The sequence below is a fragment of the Zonotrichia albicollis genome, chromosome 19, assembly GCF_047830755.1.
Source record: "Zonotrichia albicollis isolate bZonAlb1 chromosome 19, bZonAlb1.hap1, whole genome shotgun sequence".
In the NCBI taxonomy this organism is placed as follows: Eukaryota; Metazoa; Chordata; class Aves; order Passeriformes; family Passerellidae; genus Zonotrichia; species Zonotrichia albicollis.
The window spans coordinates 2,332,754-2,343,178 of NC_133837.1; the positions used below are offsets into that span (position 1 = coordinate 2,332,754).

At 61.6% G+C, this 10,425-nt stretch overlaps 1 protein-coding gene across 1 annotated transcript; it reads right to left on the reverse strand.

Moving 5' to 3' along the window:
- Positions 1-153: 153 nt before the first annotated feature.
- LOC102074741 (cytochrome P450 2C5-like) lies at positions 154-5,476 on the reverse strand. Its single transcript, XM_005495104.2, has 9 exons — positions 5,013-5,476; positions 4,307-4,469; positions 3,823-3,972; positions 2,969-3,129; positions 2,554-2,730; positions 2,327-2,468; positions 1,743-1,930; positions 909-1,050; positions 154-744 (listed from the first exon to the last, which is right to left on the reverse strand). Exons 1-9 carry the CDS (start codon positions 5,190-5,192, stop codon positions 551-553), a joined length of 1,497 nt encoding a protein of 498 aa, XP_005495161.2. The 5' UTR covers positions 5,193-5,476; the 3' UTR covers positions 154-550.
- Positions 5,477-10,425: the final 4,949 nt, after the last annotated feature.

The following is a 10,425-nucleotide window of genomic DNA, read 5'->3' on the forward strand; positions in this document are numbered from 1 at the left end:
ATTTCCTGGCTCGAGCTGTTCTGGGAAAGGTTGAAGGCACCCCAGGTAGAGCCATGGAGCTGAAATCCTGTGTCTGGGAGGCTTGTGCTGGGAAGAACCAGATGCAAGAGGCACCACAAGTGTTCTTGTAAACACCTGCATCCTGTTGTGATGGTGATTTTTATTGCTCTGAATCCTTCACCAAACCGAGGGAGCCCCTGCCCAGCCAGGAGCCCCAGACAGCCCTGCCACGAGGAGCTCAAACAGGGGGATGGGATGGGATGGGATGGGATGGGATGGGATGGGATGGGATGGGATGGGATGGGATGGAATGGGATGGGATGGGGAGGAGAAGCAGTGCCACCTTCCTCATGTTCCTGGCATGGGGAGGGAAGGGCTGGGAGCAGGCTGCTCCTGGAGCTGGTGGCACAGGTGCCTGACAGTTCTCACAGGAGAAGCTCTGAGCCCAAAGTGTCCCTGCTGTGGTGGCTGTGCCCTCGTGGCCACAGGACTCGCTGCGGGGCAGGGGTGGAGGCACCTGGAGAGCCTTTCCCAGTCCTGCTCTCCCAGCTTAGGGGGACACTGGGCGTGGCAGAGCGAAGAACTTGCCCGGGATCGCCCTCCTCTCGATCTCGAGCCACAAGGAGAACAGATCCAGCTCCCTGTGCTCCGTGGCCAGCTGGAAGGTGAAGCTCTGCAGCAGCGTGGTGAGGAACAGGAAGAGCTCGATGCGGGCCAGCGCCTCCCCCGGGCACATCCTCTTCCCTGGGCATGAGAGAGGTGGTGATGAGGGGACAGCAGGGTGGGCAGGCACCCATGGGGAGTGAGGGGACAGCAGGGTGGGCAGGCAGCCATGGGAACTGTGGGGCCACTGGGTGCCCGTGCTGGCACCCCTGGGCATGGAGCTGGCAGGGTGGGGCAGCACTGACCTGCTGAGAATGCCATGAAGGCCTCGCGCTTCCTGAACTCGCCCTTCTCATCCAGGAAGTGTGCGGGGTCCACTTTCTTGGGGTTCTCCCACTGGGTTGGGTCCGAATGCACAGAGGAAAGGACCGGAATGACAGGAGTGCCCTGTGGGAGACGGATGGGGCAGGGATGGGACATCAGTGCCCTGCCTGGGCTCTGCTGGGGTGGATTAGTCAGGGGGGGAGCATCCAGGGAACACGGGGGAGGCTGGGTGTGCACCCCAGTACCCAAGCAGGTTCCCATTGGTGGCTCTGTGCCACTGGGACAAATGACATGGGGCTCTGTTGTCCCCATGGTCCTCATGGGGCTCTGGTGTCCCCATGGTCCTCGTGGTCCTCCCAGCCTCTCTGCAGCTCATGGGACACAAATTGCTGAGTTATTCCTGTGGATTTCTCTTAAAGCCTCTCTCACTGCCCCAAACCCGAAGGCAGGAGCTGTTCCCTCAGGGTGGGTTTTGTGCACAGTGCTCGTGGTCAGACAGGAGGGGTGGCCGTCCCCACCTCTGCCGAGGGCTGGGGGCTATGGCCTGACCCCACCCCAGGCTGGGCTCCTGCTCCAGCCCCACAGCCCTGCACGGCTCCATGGGGAGAAGAGCTGTGTTCCAGGATGGGCAAGGAAGGGCCCCAAGCTGTGGGCAGGACAGGCAGACACTCATGTACCTCTACTCCCCTCTGAGAGGTCATTGCTACCGGGATTGGGAAACATCCAGGGCCTCCAGACCAGAGCAAACAGTCCAAGGACAAAGGCAAATGGCCCTGAAGCCCCGCTGCCACCTCTCCCCAGGGCCAGCCCGGTACCTTGGGGATGGTGTGGCCCCTGAACAGCACGTCCTGCGTCGCCATGCGTGGGAAGTTCTCGATGCGGGTCTTGTGGAAGCGCTGCAGCTCGTGGATCACGGCGTTGGTGTAGGGCATCCTCAGCTTGTCCTCCATGCTGGGGGCACGGCCAGAGCCCACCACGGCATCGATCTCCTCCTGGACCTTGGCTGGGGACAGCAGGGGGCTGGGTGCCTGCTCTGCAACCTCCCCAGTTTCTTACTGGCCTCCTCGGGCACTTATCCTAAACCCAGGGCTGGGCTAGAGGGGGAGCAGCCTGCCCTAATCCCTTGTAAAGCCCAGAACAGTCGCTGCCCTCATCTCTCCCGGCACCAGGCAAGCTCAGAGCATCTCCCACATGGTCCAAGGCCATCTGCCGGGCAGGGATGGAGCACAGGGAGAAGCACCAGGATCCCCTGGCCTATGGGAGTCTGTGTCTAACAGCTCCCACCCTTGGGTGACCCACAGGATGATTTGGGTCTGCCCCCAAACAGGACCCTCCAGGGCTGGGACCCTCTGCCCCACAAGCACCCTGGGCACAGGAGCAGCTGTGTTTGCTGCTGTACCTTGGATGTGGGGGTGCTTTGCCAGCATCAGCAGGAAGAACACCAAGGTGTTGCTGGTTGTCACTGTCCCGGCCCCGAAGAGGTTGAACACTGACATGACCAGGTCTTCATGGCTGTACATGGTCTCTGGGCTGCCCTTCTCCTGCAAGGTGTGGCGGGGAGGGGCTCAGGGTTGTCTGGATGATCCTGCAGGCTGCAGCCAGGCTGGAGGGCAGACCCCCCTCTACCTTCTCTGCTCTGATCAGGAAACAGTCGATGTAGTCCCGGGGGCAGCTGGAGTCCAGAGTCAGCTGGTGGAACTGCACCTTCTCCTGGATGTGGTCCTTCAGCTTCTGGCAGTCAGCCAGAACCTTCTTGTGCGGCCCCGGAAGCCGGTCCATGATGCTGGGGAAGGTGTTGTACACCTGTGGCACAGGGAGGGGGCATGGTGGGGCTCAGGTTCCCGGGCAGAGCCGATCCCTCACAGCCACACTGTCCCCCAAAAGTCCATGATGCTGGGGAAGGTGTTGTACACCTCTGGCACAGGGAGGGGACACACATTCCCCACCCATCCCTCACAGCCATGCTGTCCCCCCAAGGCAGGGATCACCCTCAGCCCCTGGGGGCAGCAGGCAGAGGGTGCTGAGCACAGCAGGCTCCCACCTTGGCCACGGGGGACAGGAAGAAGCTGACGTAGTTCCCCACGGCGTTGAGCAGCTCCAGGAACGCCGCGTCGCTGTAGCTGTAGCGGCTCCCGAACACCACGGAGCAGATCACGTTGGACACGGCGTGTCTGAACATGGTCATGGGCTCAAAGGCATTGCCTGCAGCCACCAGGGGTGAGAAAAGCACCAAAAGTCACCAGAAAGGCACCAAAAGTCATCTCCTTCAAGACAGAAAACACCCCTTCCCCCTGCTCCGAGCCCCTGGTTTTGAACCCTGGCTGATCTGTGGGGCCTGCCAGGTGCAGCAAAGAGCCCACCTGAGCTGGAGGCTCCTCCATCCATGCATGCATGCATGCATGCATGCATCCATCCATCCATCCATCCATCTATCCATCCATCCATCCATCCATCCATCCATCCATCCACCTCCCCGGCCAGAGCTTGGACTGAGGGAGGCACAGGCACCTGCAGGAAGCCTCAGGAGATGTGTTGGCAGGAGCTGGGTGTTGCTGGAGAGGAGGAAATCACCCTGATATGCCTGAGGGCAATGTCCTAGTAGGGCGTTCCCAGCCCACACAGGTCTGTTCCCTATTCCTGCTCTTCCAGCAGGGAATGCTCCTCGGTTGGGGCCCTCCCTGCACCGGTTCAGAGCAGGATCTCCCTCCTGACCCCTCAGCCATGCCTGTAGCACGTCCCTGCAGCTCCTGTGTGGGGTGGGGCTGGATCTCAGCCCTTCCCTGCATGGATCACCCACACCAGGCCCTGCAAACAGCTTGGGGCCCCATATGTCCCATGGGGCTCTAGTGTGTCCTCTGCCTGCCACAGGGCCAGCAGGGCCAGGAGCCACGTCACCTTCAAGCTTTGCCAGCAGCTCCACCAGGTGCTGAGCCTCCTGCTGCACCTTCTGGGACATGGAGCTCTTCCCCATGCCAAAGTCCCGCAGGGTGCTGAGCGTGAACCTCCGCAGCTCCCGCCACTTCTTCTCATTGTCAGAGACAAATCCTGGGGGGACAGGGAGGAGATCAGCCCCTGCCCTCCCTGCTGCTCCCCAGGAGTGGGAACCCTGCTCTGAGGAGCAGCAGAGCAATGAGCCAGGGGATGATATGGGTGTGCACAGTGTCCATGTGTCCAAGGATGAGGATCTCTGTAGCAGCTCAGAACAGAGCTGGAACTGCCTAGCTAGAGTTAATATTGTCCTTGCCCTTGTCATAGGAATTTAAGGGTCTTGTGGATCAGGAAATGGGTGTTTGAGCTCTTGGGTGCTGAGCCCTTCCCTGGGCTAGAGGTGTGGCCATCTGCTCACCCAGATGGATCCAGGAGAGGCCCAGGCACTCACCGTAGTTTTTGGAGAGCTGCATCAGGAGGGGGATGGAGGGTCTGCCCCCAAACTCCTCAGAGTGTCCCACCAGGGCGTCCTTCACCACCTCGTACCCGCAGAGCACCACCACCGGCTTCAGCCCCAGCCACACGGTGAAGATGGGGCCGTAGGTGCTGCTGAGCTGGGGATGGGCAGCTCTGTCAGCCAGGGTCCCACACCAGTTCATTGACTTCATTTCAAACTGGGACTGGAGCCCACAGCACTGGTGAATGCCCAGCAGGGAGGGGAAATGCCTCCCTCAAAGCTGTGACTTTATCCCACTCCCAGCCCTGTCCCTGTCCGTGTCCCTGTCCGTGTCCCTGTCCCTGTCCCTGTCCCTGTCCCTGTGGGTTTTATCCCAGTGCCACTTTGGGTGTTCAGAGCATCACCTCCAGGAGCAGCTCTGGACAGCAGCAGCACTGCTGCCCTCGAGGGGCATTGTCACCATGTGGGTGCCTTACAGGAGAAAGATTTCAATAACAGGGCTGATTCTGCCCCCAGCAGAAGGGATTTAGGCAATTCTGGTAGAGCAAGAGATGAGGGAGGGAAGAAGAGACAAGAAAGGTAGGAAGAGTCAATCGTGGGACTCCCCTTTTATTTTGGCATGGGACTTTCCCGCTGTCTGTCCTGCTGTCCTGCAGATGGGTTCAGCACGGCCACTCGTCCCTTGTCCCTTGTCCCTTACCTTCTCGTAGTGCCTGTAGAGGGGCAGCACATCCTTCTGCCACAGGTTGCCCAGGATGGGCCACGGGGCTGGGCCAGGAGGCAGCTGGCTCCTCCTGGGGTCACTCCGCCAGACCAGGAGCCACAGGACGGAGAGGAGGAGGAGGAGGAAGAGCGGAGTGACGAGCAGCTCGGCGTCCATCCTCACCGCGCTGCTGAGCAGAGAAAGAAACGAAGGAATTCCGGGGAGGAAAGTGCACAGAGAGCGGAGCAGAGGCGGCTGTGTGTGCCCTCCCTGCTCTGTGCAGCACGGCCGTGCAGAACTCCGGGGGGTCGGGGCTGCTCGGGACCAGAGGCGCTGCTGTGTCCCGACCACGCCTGTCCCCGCCGGGCTGGGACACAGGCTCGGGGCCGTCCTGGGCACCGGGAGCTCGGTGACCCCGCGGAGCCCCGGGGCAGCAGGACTGTCCCTGCCCGAGTCAGCTTTGCCCGGTGCTCCCGTGCTGCGGCACGCGGCAGGACAAGACGTCACTGTCACTGTCCTGGCCCAGCCTTTCATGTCCCGCTGTCCCTGCCCCGTGGGTCACTGCCCTGCTCACCAGGGCAATGACCCAGGAGAGGCTGTTCTGGTAAATCGAGTGGCAGAGGGGACACTGTGCCTGGCCACACGCCTGTGGGCTTACAGTGTTCCATCAAACTCCTTCCTGGTGGAAAATGGATCAGAAAATAGAAAAAAACTTTTTTTTTCTGATATGTTTTGGGGCTCTTCTTGGGCTTTGGAGGAACATCAGCCCAAGGTTATGTGGTTATCGGAGGTGTGGGTTAACTCCTCCCTGCACATCTTGCTCTGAGCAGCTGCACATCTGGCTGCACATGAGCACATCTGGCACAGGCGCAGTCACCCCACAGCTGGGCTGAGCGAGCTGGGCACAGAGCAGCTCCCAGGAAGGGATGGCATTCCTCCTGGGGGAGAACAGGGAGGAGGTTCAGGTCCATGTTGATCCCTGCTGAGGAAGGAGCCCCTCAGCAGAGGGAATTCTGTGGTGCTGGCAGAGAGGAACCTGACCCGGGGCAGTCCCCTGGAGCAGCCAGGCCCAGAGGTGACAATGACACCAAGGCAAAGGATGTTGTCCTAGTGCCACTTTCCCAAGGGCATCCCAAACCCTTCAAGGTGCTCTGCTCACCCCTGTGGGATGGAGGATGTGTGAACACCTCCAGCACATTCCAGGCTGTCCCCTCTGCCAGCCCAGGCTGAGGCAGCCCTGGCAGCCACTCACCATGAGGCCCAGACCCCTTAATGTCTGAGCTGGGAGTATTTTTGGTTGCTCTCAATAATGCAGCAGTGCTGGCTGAGCACAGCCTGGCTGTAATTGCAGGCCCAGTGTCATTTGTCATCAGTGTCACCCTGCTGGCTGCCAGGGAGCTGCAGGGCAGCGTGGTGCCAGCACCCCTGTCACAGCCCTGGGGCTGTCATCCCACTGATGTCCCAGCTCTGGTGACAGCCCTGGGCACTGAGTGGGGGTCTGAGCTTTGGTACCTTTGGGTCCAGCCCTGCACCCTCTGGGGCTCAGCACAGGAGCGCTGTCCCTTCCTTCCTCCAGCTCCACATCCCAGCTAAACCAGGCAGACACACCAGGCTTTCCAAGGTGTGCTGGGCCCTTCCTTCCTCCTGCTCCACATCCCAGCTAAACCAGGCAGACAGGCCGGGCTTTGCAAGGCGTGCTCATCTCATGAGCAGCATGGGGCTTTGCCCAGCACATTTCTCCTGGTTCATGAAACATCTCAAGGGTCTCTGGGAGCCCTGTGGGACACCAGAGGTGGGACCTGCTGTGGGTGTGAGGCAGCCAGGATGTTCTGTGTCTGCTCTTCCCAAGCAGGAAGACATAATTCAAGAGGAAGATGAAGCAATCCTCACTTTCCCTCAATAAATATCATCAAACACCGGCTGCTGGTTTTAATTGTGATGGAGCAGCAGCAGCAGTGATGTGTACAGGGGTGGCACAGCACAGCAGAGCACAATCCTGGCATTGGGAACAGGCATGGGAAGGCTGATGGTTAATCAGGGACAGGCAGCCGGGATCCCTCCCCAGTTCCCGTGGGATCCCTCCCCTCCAGGGCTGTGTCCACCAAGGCAGGATGCCCGGGGTCACTGACCCGGTGCGAGGCCAGTGGGATGCCAGGGATGCGCTCACATTCGGGAATGCCCTGCTGGAGCGGGTGATGCCCGCGGGCACAGCCCCTCTGCCCCCGGGCAGAAATCCAGCCCGGGCAGGGAGCGATCCATCCCCAGCGCCGCACCCGGGGTGACAAATGATGAAGGGATAATTAAACATCCCGACAGCATTTCAATTTCCAACCCCCCTCCCCTGCTTCCCCTGCTGCCCATCCGAGGGGTCACGGGTGTGAGGAGAGAAGGGTGGCTCTGGGAGCTTTGCAGCTGCACCAGGCACTGCCCACAGAGCAGGCAGTAATTAATTGCTTAATTAGCCAGCATTCATTCATTTATCCCTTCTGTAATTCCCCGGAGAGCAAGACTGGCTGCAGCAGGGGCTTGTGGTGGGTCTGGATGATGGGTGCAATTCCAGGAAAGGAGCCTGCAGCTCTCCCTGAGCCCTCACAGGACCCGGGCCCTGCTCCCACCTCTCCATAAACACAGCTCTATTCCTAAGCCGTGTTTGGAGAGGGCAAACTTTGCCCTGTGCTCGTGGAACTGAGCCTAGCCTTGCCACGCTCCCGTGTCCCTGGGGGTGAGATGGATCCCAGCCAGATGTCAGGGAGCTGCTGGGAAATCACCCAAGGTTGTGGAATACAGGGGATTCCTTGGAGCAGCTGCCCTGCCCTGAAACCTTCCTGTCTTGCTGCTCACCTTCCTTCTATAATTACAGAGAGCAGAAGAAATTCCCCCTTCTCCTCTGCTGCCTGGCCAACAGCCCAGGCCCTTAGCCGGGACACGGGGCTTCTCAGCTCCCCGTTTGTGTATTTATTGCATCCATAAACCTCACTGAAATGCGTCCATTCAATGGTGGGAAATCAGCACTCCACACTGGTGGGGGTGATGTTCACACCCTCCCCATCAGCTCCGGGAGAGAGGCAGCACCGGGGGAGCCGGGCTGGGCACCGGGCTGGGCACTGGGCTGGGCACCGGGCACGGCCCTGCGTCCCTGCCGGTGGCACCGGGAACTGCTCCAGGGCCGGGAATGACAGAACCTTCCTCATTTCTGTGCCCAGTGCCAGCTCTGGGGGCTGGGCCGGGAGCCCCGGAGGGCAGGGTCGCTCGATGTGCGACCCTACAAACCTGTAGGACTTCAGGGGGCCTCGGTGTGCCCTGTGCGACCCCACAAACCACTCACAGGACTGCGGGGGGACGAGAGGCTCTGCCGGCTCTGCCTCTCCTCTCATGGGCCGGGTCCGCCCTCCCAGAGGATGGAGCCCCTGGGGCAGGCAGGGAGCCCTGGGGCAGGCAGGGAGCCCTGGGGCAGGCAGGGAGCAGGCACAGCCCCAGGCCGAGCGGGGCAGCTCCGGTGCCATCTGTCACCGGTGCCATGGGCACGGCTGGGCCAGGTGGCAGATGGCAGCTCCAGCCGGGAGAGGGGAGCAGGAGATGCTGCAGCACGGGCAGAGAGCCGTGCTGCCAGGGAATTCACTCCTGCCTGGTGCGGGGTAATTCACAGTGCACAGGGACTGAAACACGGAGTGCACAGCCTGGTGCCCCCTGGGATGGGATCCATGGGGTGGGATGGGATGGGATGGGGTGGGATGGGATGGGATGGGATGGGGTGGGATGGGATGGGATGGGATGGGATGGGATGGGATGGGATGGGATGGGATGGGATGGGATGGGATGGGATGGGATGGGATGGGATGGGATGCTGCAGAGGTTGAAGGCTCGTGCTCCAGCACAGCTCAGCCAGGACAGAGCAGGGGTTTGCTGGTGGTCTCTTGTCCCCCACCAGGGATAAGGGGTGGGAGCAGCTCCCCAGCTGCACCCCCTGCTCTCCTCCTCCCTTTCCCTGTTTTCCTGCTGCAGAGAGTGCACAGACACCGCTTCCATCCCACCCTTCATTATCTCTGTCTCCTGGAGCAGCAAACAGGGAAATGTGATTAAAGCCTCTCTCAGGGAGCTTATCAGCCTGTGGGAAGGCCATGAGCTCCCGTGTGCCAGGAGAGCGCCCTGAGCTGCTGGGGTGGCAGCAGCACGGCCGGGCTGAGGCTCCTGCTGCCTGCACCCTACGGTGCCCAGCCTGAGAGGCCGGGGGGCTGTGACAGCAGCTGGCGGCGTGTCTGGGGAGCAGGAGGGACAGGAGGGAGGGTGCGGGACAGGAGGGATGGTGAGGACAGGAGGGAGGGCGAGGACAAGAGGGAGGGTAAGGGCAGGAGTGAAGGATGGTGCTGGACAGGAGGGGGGAATGCAGGGCAGGAGGGGCAGGAGGGACGGTGCGGGCAGGAGGGAGCAGGAGGAGCAGGAGGGAGGGTGCGGGGCGGGAGGGATGGTGCAGGCAGGAGGAGCCTGCTCTACCCCCGCGGCTGGGCCAGCGCTGCTCCCGCCGGCGCTGCTCTGTCACACGCTTTGCGCTGAAATTCGCTGCCCTGACGCTAATTGGCTTTGACCCATCTGGGCCGCCGCGATCGCATCTTGGAGGTTCAGCGGCCCCGAGATGCTGGGATGGACGGGAGGGGACAGCCCTGTCACCGTGCGAGGGAGCCAGAGGCGCTCGGACTGACCTTATTGGCAGCGCGGCGCTGCTGAGGGCGGAGAGGATCCGCCCTGATGGGGATTTGGAGCTGCCTCTGGGCCAGGGGGAGCTGGGTAGCGTTTCTGTGTCCCTGTGTCCTACGGGGATTTGCTCGGTGCTGTCCGTGAGTGTCACCCTTCTTGTGCCCGTGGAAGAAACATCTTGGTGGCACCGTGCTGGGAACCACGGCTCCGAGCCGTGCTGCTCCCCGTCCCTCCTCAAAGCAGCCACAACTCCCTTCCCACCCCCGGACACCATAAAATATCTGCCTTTTCTATCCCGCAGTCATGGTGCAATTTAGAATGGAAAATCGGGGAGAGGAGTGATGAGCCTGCAGCAGCTAGTGCCAGGGGAGATGCCAGGAGTGCCTGGCTCTCAAGCATTCCCAGATCCTGAGAGAGCCGTGTGGGGCAGCAGCAGCATCCCAGTGAGGGAAGGGCCCCCTGGGCACCGTCCCAGGGAGGGAAGGGCCCACACTGGGCATCAGCAGAGACTTCGGGTTCCTGCAGCAGGAGCCCAGCTCCCTCAGCCCCATGCCCCTGCAGAGGGGTGCCCCGGCTGTGACCGGCTCCTGCTGCCCTGCCCGGGGCTCCTGGGCTGCTCTGTCCGGTCTCTCCAAACCCGCCCCAGTGCTGGGGGTGCGAGCCCCAGGGGCTGGGACAGCGGGGATGGGGGTGCGGGGTGGGAGCGGGGGCTGCAAGG

What these genes read in the sequence shown, in the direction of transcription:
- LOC102074741 (XM_005495104.2), bottom strand. Translation starts at nt 5,192, where the DNA reads ATGGACGCCGAGCTGCTCGTCACTCCGCTCTTCCTCCTCCTCCTCCTC. An exon ending in TCCTGTCCCCCGTGGCCAAG is followed by an intron (nt 2,731 to 2,968) that starts GTGGGAGCCTGC and finishes CCTGTGCCACAG; the next exon opens with GTGTACAACACCTTCCCCAG. An exon ending in TCCTGATCAGAGCAGAGAAG is followed by an intron (nt 2,469 to 2,553) that starts GTAGAGGGGGGT and finishes CACACCTTGCAG; the next exon opens with GAGAAGGGCAGCCCAGAGAC.